The following is an 18,979-nucleotide window of genomic DNA, read 5'->3' on the forward strand; positions in this document are numbered from 1 at the left end:
TCCGTTGCCATGGGTTAACTGTCCGTTGCCATGCGTTTACATGCGTTGTTATGGGTTAACTGTCCGTTGCCATGGGTTATATGACCGTTGCCATGGGTTAACTGTCCGTTGCCATGCGTTAACTGTCCGTTGCCATGCGTTTACATGCGTTGTTATGGGTTAACTGTCCGTTGCCATGGGTTATCTGTCCGTTGCCATGCGTTAACATGCGTTGTTAAGGGTTAACTGTCCGTTGCCATGCGTTTACATGCGTTGTTATGGGTTAACTGTCCGTTGCCATGGGTTATCTGTCCGTTGCCATGCGTTTACATGCGTTGTTATGGGTTAACTGTCCGTTGCCATGCGTTTACATGCGTTGTTATGGGTTAACTGTCCGTTGCCATGGGTTACCGGTCCGTTGCCATGGTAACCGGTCCGTTGCCATGGTAACCGGTCCGTTGCCATGGTAACCGGTCCGTTGCCATGGGTTACCTGACCGTTGCCATGGGTTAACTGTCCGTTGCCATGGGTTAACATGCGTTGTTATGGGTTAACTGTCCGTTGCCATGGGTTATCTGTCCTTTGCCATGCATTTACATGCGTTGTTATGGGTTAACTGTCCGTTGCCATGCGTTTACATGCGTTGTTATGGGTTAACTGTCCGTTGCCATGGTGATGTAAGTGTTAAGGCTTCTGCGAGAATGGTGGAACCTGCTTACAGACCTCCAACGGCACCAAACTTTGTCTGTGCCCCACCAAGTACGTTGGGCACCAGTGTGAGCTGGACAAATGTCAGTTCTGCGGAACGGGCAAATGTTTGACGTCAGCCTCAGGGGAGGTTTCCTGCAGGTGAGTATCGTGTGGGACGTGGTTACTGTGCTACATCGATTAGACTTGGATTTGTAAATATTTGCTGGCTTTTATTTTGAACTGCCAGAATATTCTTCACCCAAGGTCACCCAGCAATCTGTGGATTTTGTGCTTCCTAACAGTGCACAGCATGGAATATATCATTCTGAAATCGTGGGAATCATTATTATTATTGTTATTCTGCTGCATTAGGATCTTCTTTAATATTTTTTTCCTGTATGTTTGAAGCTGTCCAAATGGTCAGATCCAACCCAGCTGCTATACCTGTTCAAACTACTGCGCACATGGACAGTGTTCAGTAGACAATCGCACACTGCTGCCACAGTGCACGTAAGATCCCAGTAGACATTAACAGGCATATATATAATATTTTATTGTTTTAATGTCCGCTTAGCACACTTACCCACATATCCACTGTGTACCTCTATAACCAGGTGTGCTGTTGGATGGAGGGGATACAGATGTGATATCACAGCTCCTATAGAGTCTCATACTTCTAGTGGTAGTAAGTCAGCCACTCCCTGACCAAATCAAAGTTTGTTCATAGAACATGCACTTTGGTCCTATTTGCTTATCATTATTTGTTCACTCATAGGTACTGCGTCAATCATCGTCCCAGTGCTGCTGCTGCTGTTGCTGGCATTGCTGGTGGTTGGTGCCATCTTGTGGTACAAGCAGAGAATGCGTGGGTGAGTACTAGTTCGGGACGCTTTTTCATCTTTAAAAAATTCAAACTCCATTTGTCATCTGGTCCTCACCGTTCTGGTCTTTCTTTCTCTCTTACCTTTTGATAACCATCTATTTCCCTGTCTCCCAGGTCTCTATGCCCGGGCAAATCTCGTTCTCAGTGCTCGCGGTAACTTGATAGGGTTACATAATTCACCTGTTGACCCCCAATTCCTCTCCTCTCCTTTCCCTAAAATACAGTCAGACTGCCTTTGCTATGCTTTTGTCTATCCTTTTGTCCATTCTGTCGTTCAGTGCTGAAATCTTTCCATTGTCCTCGCTTGCCATCTTCTGTTTGGCTTCCATGGGGTTTCCCACCCAACAACACAGGGGGCCTACTCACTCTGGAATAGCTCTGGTGATGCACGAGTAGTTGAACTTTTGACGTCCTCCCATTGTCCTCCATGCCTTTCCCTGTTTACATTTGTAAATATTAGGCTCAGGCAATGTGCTTGCAGAGTAAAATGTATAACTGTGCATCTCTGAAAAATGTTTATATGCTTGCAAACAGCCGAATATTTGCAATCTAATCCAGCATTCTCCGCAATGGACATGCTGCAGTATATTCGATAGGTTTGATCAAATGGCCTTTTGACACAAAAGCTCATTTGAAAACCTTTGATATATGTTGTCTTGTTCTTGTCAATTGTACATAGCCAGTGCTGAGTGAATTTATGATATGGGTTTATGATAAGACACCTTTTAGTCACTCTAGCTTTCTTCTGAGGTTAGCACATCAATTCTTTTAAACAAGGGTCTGAATCTGCTTCTAAGATAATTGTTGATCTGTTTCTCTGCAGTGCCAAGGGCTTCCAGCACCACCGAATGACCAACGGGGCCATGAATGTTGAGATTGGAAACCCTGCCTATAAGATCTATGAAGGAGATCCTGATGATGATGCTGGGGAACTTCTAGACTTCGACTTTGCTTTAGACCCAGACAAGGTAACAAAGCTTAAAAAAGCCGTTTCATTACAAAATATCTGAAAATGCCTGGTAGTGGCTAACCATGCAGATATTTCCACATTTATGAGTCCTTTTGTGAGGTTTTTTTTTTTTTTTAATGAATTGGTTTTGGTTGTGGAGTCATTATAGACAGTAAATAGACCCTTCTTTGTGATCTAAAGAACACTGGATGAAAGTAGCTGGGTTTCTCAATATATTCCTGTCCTTTGGACGTCTAGTGAAAAACAGTTTTCTGTCTTGACTGATCTGTAATCACTTTTCTACATTTATATCCAGTTTTTTGCCATCGAGATCACCACAGTCCAAATGCAAAAGCTTTAAAGCAAGACTTAGGAAACCAGTGGGTGTCGTTATGGTATTTACTTCTGGCATCTGTAATGAATTTTGGAATGAATATTGTTAGAATTATGTGAATCATATACTTTAGTTCTGATGAGTGGCTCCATAGTCTCATGGTTTACACGTTGTGGCTCGAGTGGTTTGTATACAGATCAATGCTTGGGCAAGATACTGAACCCTGAGTTACCTCTGTGTGTGTGAATGCATTCAGCAGATAAAAGCACAAGGCACTATATAAATACCATTTCTTTTACATTCACCTAAGAAGTGAAAAAATCTCTAGTTTAATCCCAGCTGGAGACAAAAATCCCTTGGGGGTGTCAGGAACGGAAATCCACTGTGAATAAGGGGAGCAGCTGAATAAAGCTTTTATGCTGGAGCCCTCATGGTCACTATATTCAAACACTTTTCACCACAATCATAAAACATCAAATGAGGAATTGTCCATAAAGTCCTGAGTGCTTAAAAAGAAGTTGCAAGTTCTTCACTGGAAATACACCTACTGGTTTGTTGGGGGCAGATGATTAGTGCCCAGACTTTCAGAAACAAATAACCAAACACAGAAAACATAACAAACCACAAATGTCTGCCAGGGTTTCAGCACTGAGCTGGGAAACATCTTGTTATTTATGCGAGCTGAGCCTATTTGAATAAGAAAAATACTGCTTCTTTCACAATATACCAAATCTTTTCATTTCTTTTGCCTGAGTCACTGAGAAATTTTCTTCACTCCGCAGCCCACCAACTTCACGAACCCAGTGTATGCCACCCTGTACATGGGTGCCCACAACAGCCGCAATTCTCTGGCGAGCACTGATGAAAAGAAGGAGCTCCTCTCCCAGGTTGACGAGGACATGAGCGACCCCCTGGCATAGACCTCGGCATGGACTGAACTCTGCCAACATTGCCCTGCCTCGCCCAACCTAGAGCCAGCGAGCTCTCTCAATTTATGCCTTTACCAACTGAAAAGAAAAGCAACAAAAAAACATAAAAACGAGAACACTGTATAAAATGAAGAACTACTTTTTTTAAGTGATTGCAGTATTATATTTTGTTCTTTGACAAAAAGGAAAACAAATCCTCTGGTGACGGAAAAGAAACCATTTTATAGACATTTTATCCAGTTCTTTTTCATTTTGCTCACTTCCTCACAACTTCTCTCTCTCTCACACACACACACACACACACACACACACACACACACACACACACACACACACACCTTTCTCACGCATTCAGCCACTACCTCTGTGCAAATGTAAAAGATACAAATGGCAGTGGAACAATTTTAATTTTTTTATTTTTGTATAAATTGTGTAGGGGAAAAGAGAAAAAAAACATTTTTGTTCCATCCTAGAAAATGTTGCCAAGTCTCCGTTGTTCATGAAAGAGAGGAGATGCGTCAGTGCTCACCACGAATGCTTCCTGGATGCTGGTTCACATTTTGTGTATATGTATGTTTGCTACTGGAGGTCTTAGAGGGAAAGGCGAGGTGATGTTTAACTGCACGTGTATGCACAAGAGACTCGGCATCTGATCTGTTGTTGCAAAGAGCTACATTCAAGTGATTGTCTTTTACCTCCTTGCACAGACTAAAGTTACATATATATATATATTATAAATATATATATTTCCATATATATGAACCTATTAACAAAGTGTCTTGAAAATATACCCAGGAATACAAACATCAGTAACAAATAGCAGTCTGTACTTTTTAATGTTTTTCTTTTGTTTTTTTAAGTCATTGTATAATTGACATACTTTGTGTCACCGATGAATGAATCATGGCAGTGTGTTAGTGTGCGCTGGATGAAGATGATTGTAATTAAGTCCACATTCCAGGATGAAAAAGCCTGGGATGATATCCGTGGCCTTGGATTAGCCTACTGCAGGACACCCTGGACAGGAGCTGGGGCTTTGTTCTGAAACTCTTCTGGAGTAGAGACAAGCTTCTGTGAATTTCCGGTCATCCTCTAAAAAAAAAAAAGAACCTGCGACCAGTAATTAGCCGAGAATGGTTGCTTTCAACTTTTGTTCCTCGTCTTTTGATTGTAAACATACTTTCAGGAAAGGCCAGGGAGACCGTCTGATGGTACGTACTTCTGTGGGAGGTTGGATTTTTTTTTCTTTCCTTCACTGTATGTAATTACATGGACATGTAATTTAGGTTAATGCTCATTGTTAAGTGCATTCTCAGGAAGGAGACTGATCGGCTTCCTGATAAGCATTCCTTTCTCCATTCCTTTGCTTTGCTGCTAACCATCCGGATTTTTAGTCTGGGAAGTGTGGCTCTATGTCTCACTGCTCACCGTATTGCTTTTAATCACCTCAGCTTGTCAGCCATACCTACCATATCACTGCATGGTGCTCACACACACACAGACACACTTAACCAAGAGGAAACTCTGGCTTTAGTCCTCAAATGTTAACAGTATTCATCACATTTTTTCTTTAAATTCTGTTTTTTTTTTCTTGCTTATTTGCTTTTAACATCCTGCTCTGTTAAATCGCCATGTAAGTTGGAACAATCATATTTCATTTGGAGAATTTCTTTAACTGGCAAAAACCCACGTTTGTGATGTATTGCTCCCTTTGTGCCAATGTCATGCAAGTCTCTAAAGCTGTTAGGAGGAATAATCTGTATTAAAACGGATAAGAAAAAGAAGCTTTAAATGCACTTCATCCTTCATCTGTTAATACATTTAGAGCAGGCTAACCAAACAGCAAGTGTGCCTTTGAAACAGTAGTCCACCTGGAGTCTCCTTCATGCGTCTGTCACCTCCTAACTGTCACGCACGGTGTGACAGGAAGTGTTATCAAGGCACGTAATATTCTGTTTTTAACCACCACTTGGTCAAGGCACAAAACTCTGGGGACTCTCGTGTCAGCTGTTCTGATGTACTAGAGGTAAAAAGGAACTAACATACCTTTAAGCTTTTTTTGTGCCTTCAACTTGCATATTGTTGTCAGGATTATAAGGCTAATGTTATATTACAAGGCGGTAAAAAATACAATCTTTACCAAATGAAAGATGTAAAATAAACAAATTATGGCTGACTGACGAGAAATAACACAAAAAGGCACTTCTTAAGCGGAACATCAAACTTTGGATTAATTTGGTTTGTCTAGCTTGACAAGAAGAACCAGTACAGTGATGGTCTTTGCTCCCAGATACAATCAAAATAAACAATATTAAAGAAGAGGCAATTAAACAACTCCTTGGTGGCAGGGCCACTGGGGTGGATGAGTTTCACCCTGAGTTCCTGAAGGTTCTGGTGGATGGTGTGCTGTCTTGGTTGACACACCTCTACAATGTTGCATGGAGATCAGTTACAGTACCTCTGAATTGGCAGACCGGGGTGGTGGTTCCCATCTTTAAGAAGGGGGACTGGAGGGTGTGTTCCAACTATCACAGGAAGGACTCAGCCTCCCTTGGAAAGTCTATGCCAGGGTGCTGGAAAGGAGAGTCCGTCTGTTAGTTGTTAGTAGGAACAATGCAGTTTTCACCCTGATTGTGGAACAATCGACCAGCTCCTTACCCTCTCGAGGGTAGTTGAGGGTGCATGGGAGCTTGCCCAACCAGTCTACATGTGTTTTGTGGACTTAGAGAAGGCATTCGACCATGTCAGAGTGGGGGGTGCGAGGTACTTCAGGAGTATTTGGTGTCTGGTCCATTGCTATGGGCCATTCAATCCTTATATCACTGTTGCAAGAGCTTTGTCTGGACTTGTTTCTGGACTTGTCACCGTGTGGTGGGGCGTGGTCTGTGGTGCCATGCAGACGCACCTACATGGCATCCGCAATCACGCCTGCCGAGTTAAAGACACGGGGATTCAGGGTTGTTGGTGTGTGTAAACCTCCGAACCCATCATGCATCATCCTTGGCACAGTGGTGCCAAAACCCAGGAAGTGGCATGGCGGGTCCACACCTGAACCAGGGAAGGGAGGAGCTGGCCCAGATAGTGGCCGAAATGGCAGCCACCCAGCAGGAGCAGGCGGCGGAGGTGCGCCGCAGGCAGGAAGAACTGTGGGATGAGACCGAGCGACACCTAAGAAGAATGTTGGAGATGGCGGCCCTGCTTCAGGACTGGGCGGCCCCGCTGCCGCCACCCCCACTGGAATGTACTGAGGAATGCGGGAGGTACCTTGGCAGCCGGAGGTGGGGGATGAAGCGCGCGTTAGTCTGCGTCTGCTGGAGCAAAGGGCTGGTCCTGCCGGGAGCGCCGGAAGCAGTGGACGAGGCTGCCCCAGCCGGAGATGGCGGAGGTGCCAGTCCCAGGGGAGTCTGCGCAACCTGGGGCCGAGGGCGAGGAGCGAGTCACTCCGGAGCGACATATGCCGGCCCAGCCACCCGTGAGCCGGGGCTCCCGACCATGTCTGTGGTGGTCGGCCTCCGGACGAGCGTTGCCGCCGCCGCTGGGGGCGTGGGCAGCCTCGGATTCAGGGTTGTTGGTCTGTGTAGTGGCAAGGAGTCTGTGCAGCCTGCAGCTGAGAGCTGCAGTCACACTGTGTGAATAAAGTTGGCTCTCAAATCAAACCTCTGGACCCGTCATGCATCATCCTTGCCACACACCGATTCTGTTCATAATTTTTATGGACAGAATTTCTAGGTGTAGCCAATTGGCGGAAGACTTATACTTGGGTGTTTTCAGAATCTCATCTCTGCTTTTCGCAGATGAGTTCTGTTGGCTTAATCAGGCGACAGCCTCCAGCGAATCTGAGGCCATGGTCCTCAGCCGGAAAATGGTGGAGTACCCACTCTGTGTCAGGGGAAAGTTCCTGCCCCCAGTGGAGGAGTTTAAGTATTGAGGGTCTTGTTCACGAGTGATGGGAGAAGGGATCAGGAGATCGACAGATGGATTGGTGCTGTGGCTGCAGTGATGCGTACGCTGTACCGGTCCATCATGGTAAAGAGTGTAAAAACGAAGCACTCAATTTACCAGTCGATCTACGTTCCTAACCTCACCTATGGTCATGAGCTGTGGGTAGTGACAGAAAGAACGAGATTGCAAGTGACGGAAATGAGCTTCCTCCAAAGGGTGGCTGGCTTCTCCCTTAGAGATAGGGTGATGAATTTGGGAGGGGCTCAAAGTAGAGCTGCTGCTCTTCCACATCAAAAGGAGCCAGTTTAGGTGGTTCGGGCATCTGACAAGGACGCCTCCTGGGCGAGGTGTTCCGGGCATGGGGCAGACCTAGGACCCGCAATATCTCTCAGCTGGCCTGGGAACGCCTTGGTGTTCCCCAGGACAAGCTGGAGGAGGTGGCCAGGGAGAAGGAGGTCTGGGCTTCTCTGCTTAGGCTGCTGCCCCCACGACCCAGCCCCGGATAAGCTTTTCTGTTCTCCTGGTGCACTCAATACAACATGGCTCCTTCACCCATACACACAAGCATTATTTTCATCCTTAAGTACTTTCTATTTGAAATTCAGACGCATTCATATTCCAATAGATGAATCAGAGAAAAAATTAGGGTTAGTATCCTATCTATTTGGCATGCAAACTGAAGCAGCCAGGAATGAGCCATCACCTTTGCGATTAGTAGATGACCCATACTACCTCCTAAGCTATGCTAATGACAAAGAACCACCTCCTTGCTCCAAGGAGTTTTCATTGTGCCGGAATAGGAGACCATGCACTACTTCTTGCATTTCAGCTCAGACATTTTCCAGTATTATTAGTTTCATATGATAGACACCATATTTATGGTGTTTACACTTGTTTGTGAAGCTCTGTGAAACATTCACTATTGTTTTGTGATAACAAAATTAATATTTTATTTTAAATGAATAACCTTTGGCATATTTAAGTTAAGCTACCCTGTGGCTTCAACAGGTCAGTGTATTTTTCTTTCTTTAACCCATCTTACAAACTTGTGTCATTTTTCTGAAGATAGCTGAGACTTGTTTGAATCTTGAGGTACTTTCATTTTAATTTATAAACACAAAAATAGTACTCAATAGTACTCAAAAAATATGGCAAAAATAGTACTCTATTTTTTTATTATTACTTTAGTTATACAAAATACAACTAGTTACTACATGGATTAATCATCCATTTGCTTCTGCTTATCCTTTTTCAGGGTCGCGGGGGGTGCTGGAGCCTTTCCCAGCTGTCTTAGGACGAGAGGCAGGGTACACCCTGGACAGGTCGCCAGTCTGTTGCAGGGCTAACACATATGCACAGACAACCATTCACACTCAAATGCACTCCCACATTCACACCTATGGGCAATTTAGAGTTTCTGATTAACCTATCCCCACTAACTGCACGTCTTTGGACTGTGGGAGAAAACTGGAGAACCCACGCAAACATGGGGAGAACATGCAAACTCCACACAGAAAGACCCCGATCCAATGGTGGAATTGAACTCAATATTCAATTTTATTCAATTTTATTTATATAGTGCCTAATCACAACAACAGTCAGCACAAGGCCCCTAATATTTTAAGGTAAAGACCCTACAATATTATTGCGAAACTTCAACAATTAGATGACTCAATTGATACTTTAATTTTAGATTTACTGTGGTGACAGAAATTTTTATTTCAAGAGTGTGAAAATATTTTACAGATGAAAATTTCAAAATACCAACAATTTTCTCCACATTCTCACTTTTTATTCTACAAGCTCCCACATTTTACAGTACTATCACGTCTTTAAGATAAGATGGGGGCCTGATTATTGAAGACCTTACATGTGAGAAGTATTTCAAGTTATTAAATAAACTTAAACTTTCTAAATGAAATAAACACATACTTATTTACTTGCTTACTCAGATGACATTTTACACAGACACAGATACTAGGTCTCTCTCTCTCTCTCTCTCTCTCTCTCTCTCTAACCCACACCTTCACCCCACCCTTTGGCCAGGTTGGGTTACACACATTACACAAGTGATACAGCCTCAGATATCACACTCTTCATAAATTATTATTGCAGAGCCTGTGAGACGTAGGGAGTATGTGGAATTAGCCAGGTAGTTGGCAAGTGAAGTGCTCAGCGTGGATGGAGCAGCAGAATCAGGATGGATATTTCTGCTTTGCCCAACAATAACCACCCTGAGAAATTCCTCCAGCTAGACGTTGGGATGCTGCCAGCCACACACAGCATGTTCCAGGTTGGGGCAGTAATGTCCAGTCAGAAACAATGGCAGAACAGGATTTACTCTCAGGTATGATCTTTGTGACAGTAGTTTGAAATAGCAGAGCAGGAGAGCACAGCATTGTTGTGTCATACTTGGCTTACAAGACACCAAAAACATGAACAAACATTAAGTTATAACATTATAGTACAAATATCTTTTGTTTTTAGCTCTTTAAATTTGCAGTGGAGCTTTTGACAATAAAGCTGACTTTGACTTTGAATTCGAAAGACAACAAACAGCTCCATGTTGAGCATGCATGAGTTTTGGTGGTATGTTTAACACACCTGGGACTGCTTTTTTTTTTTTTTTTTTTTTTAATCTTGTTAATAATTTTACTTCCTCACTGTGGATGGCTCCTCTGAAAAAGAAAGCCTTTAATTACATGACTCCCTGGTTTAGGCTATCTAACCAGTGTAGCCTACAGCTCCATAGAAAATGTTAAAGCTGGATGGATTGAGAATTCTTCTCTGTCTCCACAGAGGGAGCCAAGGGTAACAACCAAAAGCAGTTCTGTGCCACACCCAGACTGGAGTCCTGTGGTGTTTGTGGACAGATACCTGGAGAAGCACATCACTCCATCCACTCTGAAGACCAACATCAGACAGAACCCTCTGTACATGGATGTAAAATCAGTGATTGAGCAGAATGAGACATCACACCCTTCCTGGACTGTCAAGGACTATGACACTCAAGCAAACCATAGCAATCTTGCAGAATATTTACAGGTAATTTGTGGAAAAGTAAAAAGGTTGTGGAAGATTAACAAGGTTAATGTTTGTTTGGATACACAAAACAGTTGTTAGTGCAGTTGTTTGCTAGGAGGACATGCATATATGTAAACAAAGAACTGTGCATGTATATATATATATGCATATGCATATACAGCGGGTAAAATAAGTATTAAATATGTCACCAATTTTATAAGCAAATATATTTCTAAAAAGGATTTTGACATAAATTGTCATGGCAAGAACCCATCCAATCCAGAAATGCAAAGAAATTAAACAGTTGTCCATAAAGTTATGTGTAATAATGAGAAGTAACACAGGGAAAAAGCATCGAACAAGATACCTGAAATTAATTTAATACTTCGTGTAAGAGCCTCTTTTGGTGATGGCATCTTCAAGATGTTTTCTGTATGGAGAAACTAGTCTCATGCATTCTTCAGCAGTGGAGTCTTGCGTAGTGAGTGTGCATACAGGCCATGGCAGTTAAGTAAATTATTACTTATTGTTTTCTTTAAAACAATTGTACCTGCTGATTCCAGGTCTTTCTGTAGCTCTCCACCAGTGGGCGTTGGCTCTTGGACAACTCTTCTGTTAATTAGAGTCTGAGTTAAAATCTAATGAGAAGCGCTTGGTTGTTGGTTTATGTTGACATGATTCTGGATTATGGCCCCAGCAGTGCTCACTGGAACCTTCATTAGCTTAGAAATACTTCTCTAACTAATGCCATCAGTATGTTTTGCAACAGTAAGATTCCAGTGGTCGAAACAGGCTTGTTGGTTTTACCCATCATGAGATGTTTCTTGATGCTTCTCACTACTGGAGTGGCTGTAGCTCAGGAGGTAGAGCAGGTCATCTGCTAATTGGAAGGTTGGCGGTTTGATCCCTGGCTGCTTCAGTCTGCATAACAAATATTCTTGGGAAAGATGCTCTCTAATGCATCTATAGGATGTTAGATAGAAACAGAATTGCAAAAAAGTGCTTGGACGAATGGAGCAAGTTGTGTTAAGTGCTTTCATTACTATTCCACTTTATTTATGGAAATCTATGGTTTGATTTCTTTGCATGTGATTTCTTTGACATTTAGTGAGAATGTATTGTCAATAACACCTTTAGAAATATATTTACTTACAAAATTGGTGATATGTTCAATACTTATTTTATATATTGTATAGGCACACTAAAGAACCAAAAGAAATAAAGAAGATATGAGCAAGTGAATGCTTAGGGCTCAATTGCTGAGCAAAAATCACTGACTAAGGTCTTCTAATATGATGATTGCCATCTAAACAGTTTTATTCATTTTCCCACAAGTATGCATTTTTGCATATTTGCAGTTGTTGATTTCCAAAAACTCTCTTTGGATCTCATCAAAAAGTCCTTCATTCAATAAAATCCCCACGTTTTGGTGTAAATACCAGTTTTTATTTATACCATTTAACCCTTGGAGCTTCTTTCCAGATGATGTCTGTGATGGTTTAATACTTACACTTTTAGGTGGCTTTGATTATTTTTATATTGTAACATAATGTGATATATTTCTCTTCACTAGTTTTTCTGACCACTGAAGGACTAAAAGTATTCCTGTCTTGCTAGCATTAGTGTGCCTTCACCCCTGAGTCAATATTTGCTAAGTCACTACTACAGTACTTGTGCCCCCAAAACTTATAGCTTACCAGCTGCACTTTAAATATTAAGGAAAATAAAAAAATGCCGTCATCAAGTGTTGACTTAAAACTTTTTTGTTTCAATTTCAGTAAATAAACATGTTTAGGGGAAGGAACGCTTCTGGGAGAACACTATGATTTGCAGTGGTCATGTATATTTCTGAACAAAATGTATCAGCACACTTTTAGTTGATGTGTAACCATCAAATTATGGCGTTCAACAACCACAAATCTTCAATTTAGGAGTCATTATTTAGCTTACTTTGATGCTGTTTGTGTTGTTGTGTGTAAAGATGCAACATAGAAATGATTTGCCTTTCTATTTCTGTAGTCCATGTTGCCAGAAATCCTAAGATTCAAAAGTGACCAGTGGTACGCTACTCTTGCGATTGTGGCAAATGTTAATGCAGGTTAATGCAACAGTTAGCTCTCCGTCCCTCGGCCTGTGCAGCACGTTATGTGCCACTATTCTTTGACAGTGCAGCAGCCAGTCTTTTTGGGTGGTAAGCCTTAAACTTTAGAGGTCAGCCTCATTAGCCAGGCATTAGCATTTGCCTTTGTATGTACACAGGCTGCTTGAAAGAAAGCAACAAAAGAACGGGAATCTCATGTAGTCAATGGGCATCTGTTGGCAGAAAAGAATGGTGCATTTTTTTTTTTTTAATGCACAGGAAATGTTCTTCCTGAGTCTGCTAAAGGGAGCAGATATGTTACAAACACATATTTACTGTATGTCTAACAACAAGAATCTTGGTGCACTTTTTCATACACTGTTTCACATCTTTGTTTTCTTTGTAGGAAGAGGACAAGACTCCTAAAGATCTGGATTTCTGGCTCGAGGATCTCTACACACCGGGATTTGATTCTTTACTGAAGAGGAAAGAAGCAGAGCGCAGAAGAAGACTCTGTAAAATTATCTCTTCAATCATTGTGATTGTTTGTGTACTTCTTCTTTTTGTTGCAGTAGCTGTGGTTCTCCACAAAAACATCTGACTTTCACCCTAATGGCTTCATATCCATAATGGACATGTTTTGGCTACAATCTGTGGGGGTCGTGAATTCAAAGCACATTCTCTAATTAACTGTCAAGTATTTGCTGAAATATAATTTTTAAATTAGTTGAAATGCACTAAAACACACAGTTTTGTGAAGGTTTGCCTGGATCTGCTGGAGGTCTCTTCCTGTTTAAAGTGAGTTCCTCCTTCCCACAAATGCCGATTTCTAATACTGTAGGGTCCATTATCTTGCTATATAGTGATTACAAAAACATAAAATATTTTGGTAAGTACTAATCATGTTAATTTAGGGCAGCAGCAGGATTATATTTATACTGGCTGGTGATCAGTTATTTAAAAACTGTGAAAGCCCAGGAAGAAAAGATATGATGTAGGAAAATAATTAATATTTGCCCTTGAAATTTAACACTTTGTCTTTATGTGGTGCGGTAGACTGATATAAATAAAGAGTGAGGGTGCACTTATAAAGATGCCCAGCCACAGATGTAATTGCGTACTTGTACATTTCAATCTATAAATGCTTTTCAACTCTTCATCTCAAAGTGTTATCTTTCTTTAAGGTGCAGAAGACAAACGTTTTGTATTTTTCTTCCGAAAGTGCAGGGAACAGATTTGTTTGGGTTAAACAGTTGGCTTTATGCCCTGTGTTGAAATGATAATTATCGAATCCTGACCAATAGGTGTTTGAGCTCTGTTGCCCCATCCATCTTATACCACAGAGCTTTTACGATAAATACAATAAGGATCTTAAAACTATTTTTTTAATTTATTGCTCTCTTCATGGTTTTGTATTTTCACTTTTAGTGTTATTATTTTATACATTAGATTTTTTATATTACATTATGCAAGTTACATGGACCAAAACACTGTAACTGAATAAAAATAGCGATAAGCGGGACAGTGTGCTGAGGGTTTATTATACATTTCTCTACCAAAAAAAACAAATACACTAGCTGTCATTGATTTAGTTGTGCAGAGTTTTTCCTATAATTTGTTGTCTGCTGTAACACAGTATTAGACCTCCATTAACCCCCAACAGCAAATAAACCTAAAATAGTCCCCCCCCCCCACCCCACCCTAAGGAGATTTCTTCCTCAGATCAGATCGCTGATTCACTTTAACACTCTAGGAGCTTTATCCATTATGCAAAATTCAGTAAATAATACATAAAACTGAATTAAATAGAAGCCTTGCAAACCACAAATGCAGACTACAGATGTTAATGGTTTCATTTGGTTTATTTATTGCAATAAAGATGTACAAAGTACTGGTAATCATACATGTTAAAATGTTAGAAAAAGCATATCTGTGACTGTTAACAGTATCAAAACATTCCTGCTTCAACCAGCTGGGCCTTACACGTTTGAGTTAAAGCAGGAGAAAACTGGTTTGCGCCGCTTGTCATCATATCTTTTTCTTCATTGAAAGGCTACAGATACAGACTCAAGGAGAAAGACAATTTGCTAAAATCAAAAGGAAACAAACTGCAAAAGAAAAAAACCATTGACATGCAAATCAAATTACAACCAAAACGCCAAATATTAAAAGACAAAAAAAAAAAAAAAGTCTGAACTAAAATAAATACCCTTCCAACATGTTCCATGTGTACATACTATTACGTTTATTTACATGTTAGTTTATACTTACTATAAACTTAGTGATGTCAACCACCAATAGATTTTAGGACCATTTTATCATTTTTGAAATATTAGAATCCACCCTCATGGAACAACATGCCTGCTTTAGGAGGAACAGGGAATATGGCAAAGAATACAAACAATGATTAGGAGAACTCAAATAATGCCTCGACTTACACGTACATATGATTCGATCTGTTGAGGACAATGCAGTAATTTTGTCAGACAGATGTTAGGCTCTATCGAGACAAATGAGGGAAACACCCAAACACCATTAGCTGGCTGGAAAACGTTGATAGGAGGTATTTTTGTTTCGTTTAATGTGACATGAAAAAGAACCCCTCTAATTGATACATGAGTGTTGTGTTTTTTTATATTATGTATGCATGTATATAACTGTGTGTGTATAATTACAGATAGATACAGATATAGATAGCTAGATAAGCAAATATAATCTTTTTAAATATACAAATGGTTTAACCCGTGTTCTTGTTTGTAATAATGTTGTTCTGTACCAACAAGAGAACAAGAGTGAATGCCTCACAACACAACAACGAACAGAGATCTGAAAGATACACTCCTTTATTTTGTTATAGTACACAATAGTGCCCCCAAATCCCCATCTCAGCCCACATTGATAATCTCAGATTTATATTGCCCAAAATGCACAGCAAAAAACAAACAAAAAAAAGACCAAAACAAAACAAAAACTGCAGTTTGTTTCACTAATTGTATTGCTTAGCAGTTAGTCTTCAAGAAATTCATTTACATTTGCTCTAATACAGAAATATTCAGTCATACTTCATAGTTTGAGTTAAGCATAACTTAGTTTCACTGTTTAAGTTACAGTGCACAGGGATGCACTCAGCTGCAGGAACACCAAATTTTAGATACATTTTGTCTTTTATTTTGAAAAGCAGTGTCAGCTGGATTAGAATGAACACCAGCTGTGGTGTGGACGAATTTTGGTATTTGAGGCTGTTACACAATGTAGGACTGCCTTCGAAATGATCTAACAGTGCTTTCCAAGCCCACACTTTCAACATAACTAAAACTTATTCCGGCTACATTTAGCACTCTGGTGGGTAAGAGTATAGATCTATATAATATGTTTGTACTGAATCCTATCAACAGTCCCTGCAAACATTACACACATGGATTATTAACGTAGTGATAATCCATGTGAACAACAGAGTGGTGGGCAATGGTGCTGCATGAACGCTAATAGCACAATGAAGCCGACAGACAGAACACTATTGTGCTAACTGCAGTATATGCAGGAAACATATGATACATATGACAATGGAAACCAAAAGGTACTACTAGTGTAGTGTACATTCAACTAACCTAAGCACTCTCACATTCTTCTTTTAAATTGCATATAGTAAAGTTTCATTTGCTTCATAGTAGTTTCTCACCCATAATCATAATGAGCCAAAGTCCATGCTGTTTAATTCAAAATAACGAGACCACCCACAATGACTTGTGCATCTCTGCTGTATTTAACAACACAATGCAGAGGCTTCAAAATATCATGACTAATTTTAGGGCAATGCACTTAAAATAATCATCTATGCTAGAACCACTCCAACCAACCCGTTTATGCTCAGCTGTTTTAATAACAACATTTGCAATCTTAACAAAAGCTAACGGGTTACTTTCACTTTACTGTCCATTTTCCCCACAAAACTCAAATGCAATGAGTTTTATGAATTGATTTTAGGCTCAGGGTTATTTTTCTCTGTGACGACACCTGTGACCACTCCCCAAAGTAACAGCTGCACTATTGCATACTGAAGCTAGTTAATCAATATTCTCTACAGTCACAGTAGAACAGGGGATACATGTGACCTCTACAGTACACTACAACTGGAAAATGTCTATGTATGGCTTTTTTTTTGTGATGCCACGTCACCCCTAAAATCAATAGTAATAATTAAGCTAAAAGACAGGGATGTGCCACAAGTGCACACTAAATGAAGTGAGGCTAAATGACTAATGCAGATTAAGATGCATATGCGCTGAGACTTAATAATGGATGAATATCTGCATTTACACACAAACCCTTCAGCCAACATGGCTTAAGAGGGAGCGAGAACTTATGACAATCGTGACAGTATAGTATAGTTCTAGCATTAAGGCAAGGTTTGGACTAGCATCTTGAAGGGTAGAAGAGTTTCTTTACAGCGAAACAACAATACATGTGGCCACAGAACCAAAGAAAGCTGGTAATCGGCAGCTACTAGGGAGAGATTTTATCCACCTGAAAAGGCTAAAGAAAAACCCAGCCTCACATTTTTTCTGACAGAGACTTTAAGTCTATGCCCACATGCACCCCTCCCCTACAAACTGTGTCTAAAAGATCAAGGATCTTGTTGTGATGAGTATTCAGCAACTTATACGAAGGAAGACTAAAAAGTGAAAAATATAAAAATCAAAGCCCCAAATAAATATTGGTGATTAAGGTCAAAACTGTAAGAGTGTTCAAATTGACACCCTTTATAAAATTCTACTTTAAATCCACCTGCACAGCTAAGAAGGAAATTCTGTTAAAATTGTCAATCTGAATAGAGATTCTAATTCCGTTTCATCCGATTCGACTGGAAGGCACATCCATAAGGCTTTAGAAGGTGTTGCAAAGCATTTTCCCCAACTTGGAAAAAAAACATAACAGGGTGATTATTGCTGGAGCAAACAACATCTGGTCTGATAAACTTAAAATGTATGACATCAATATATTCCACGTCATGAACACATCTATATTGTGCATGCCTGCTTTAGAGAGCCTGAGAGAAATCAACTTGAACAAAAATGACACTTTAATGAGGAAATCAGAAGGAACTAGAGCAACGAGAGAATAACCCAGACATCTTGGAATAAAAAGAAAGAAAGGAAAAAGAGTGGGCAACTTTACAACCAGCACCCACCCCAACATAAAATTCCTCCATCACAAAACACGTAGCACTTTTACACAAAAAAATAGCACTTTCATTGGATTCATATTACTCAGCACTGTTTCCATCACTGGCTTGTATTCAGCTATCTCAGGAGTGTATGTGGTGGACCTTTAGACTTTAGCTGTGACTTAAATCACCGGCTTTTCCCCTTTAAGAGTAGAAGGTGAGGACACTCTGGTGGTTGCCACGCACCAGAAGGATGGGAGGCAGATCCTTGGACAATGCCTCCAGCCAGGCCATGTAGAGAGCACTGGACACAGCACCCTTCCTGGCTAATGGGAGGCTTCTGCACAGAGAAAGGCAAAGAAAGAGACTGCAATGAAACTATAACCAAAAAGGAGCAATAAGAAAAGTTCTAAAAATCAGGTACTGTTATCTCTACACATAATGGTTTAAGAATTGGCAATTCAAATTAATGAAAGCTCATCACTTCACTGCACATTTAAGGATTAGGTAGAAGCATCACTTATTGAAGCCACTCGTCTTGTGTAGACTGTTTTAAAGTGTCTTTAAGTTAACAAAAGTTAACTTAAACTGAATGTGTATCAACTCTTCTTTATAAAAGTTACAAAACCCACAAAAGGCCTTTTCAGGAAAGAGTGACTAAAAGCCAAATTTATCTGTTATGATCATTATCACCGCCAGCCCAAAGCAAGCTTTCCACTTTCCTTTTCCAATGTGGTTCATCACAGTTTTGCCTGTTGACTTGGTCAAATGTTAATAGTCACTTTCAGCCCGCATTTTTTAGCACTAGTTATCTTGTCGTCTGTTATTAGATGGGGTAAATTAATGAGCAAGTGAACAAAGTAGCAGGAAAGATTTGAGCGACCCAAAGATGAGGGTCAAAGCATCTCCACACCAGCAGCCCTTGTGGGATTTTCCCACCTCACTTCTGAAATTGCACAAATAAAACTCATATTAATGAAGATTAATTTATTTTAATTTGTTCAA

At 40.6% G+C, this 18,979-nt stretch overlaps 3 protein-coding genes across 4 annotated transcripts in view; 2 read left to right on the top strand and 1 right to left on the bottom strand.

Annotated features, from left to right (window-relative positions):
- Positions 1–545: 545 nt before the first annotated feature.
- On the top strand, positions 546–4,883 carry LOC146706480 (low-density lipoprotein receptor-related protein 1-like). The gene is made up of 8 exons (XM_085461045.1): positions 546–549; positions 669–828; positions 1,078–1,179; positions 1,284–1,354; positions 1,445–1,538; positions 1,667–1,705; positions 2,376–2,520; positions 3,618–4,883. The coding sequence occupies exons 1-8, from the start codon at positions 546–548 to the stop codon at positions 3,753–3,755; spliced, it is 753 nt and encodes a 250-aa protein (XP_085317171.1). The 3' UTR covers positions 3,756–4,883.
- Positions 4,884–9,794: 4,911 nt separating this feature from the next.
- On the top strand, positions 9,795–13,723 carry minar2 (membrane integral NOTCH2 associated receptor 2). The gene is made up of 3 exons (XM_085465260.1): positions 9,795–10,053; positions 10,506–10,751; positions 13,217–13,723. The coding sequence occupies exons 1-3, from the start codon at positions 9,907–9,909 to the stop codon at positions 13,409–13,411; spliced, it is 588 nt and encodes a 195-aa protein (XP_085321386.1). The 5' UTR covers positions 9,795–9,906; the 3' UTR covers positions 13,412–13,723.
- A 1,914-nt stretch (positions 13,724–15,637) lies between these two features.
- The window catches only part of slc12a2 (solute carrier family 12 member 2), a 70,963-nt gene continuing 67,621 nt past the window's right edge, over positions 15,638–18,979 (bottom strand). For both annotated transcript variants that reach the window (XM_085464644.1, XM_085464643.1), the window contains one exon: positions 15,638–18,314. In XM_085464644.1, coding sequence (XP_085320770.1) covers positions 18,179–18,314 — 136 coding nt within the window. In that variant the 3' untranslated portion in view covers positions 15,638–18,178. The remainder of the gene's footprint in view (positions 18,315–18,979) is intronic.

This window comes from Copadichromis virginalis, linkage group LG7 (genome assembly GCF_057382275.1).
Source record: "Copadichromis virginalis isolate Kocher_CV1m ecotype Utaka linkage group LG7, C_Virginalis_male_GT1.1, whole genome shotgun sequence".
Classification (NCBI taxonomy): Eukaryota; Metazoa; Chordata; class Actinopteri; order Cichliformes; family Cichlidae; genus Copadichromis; species Copadichromis virginalis.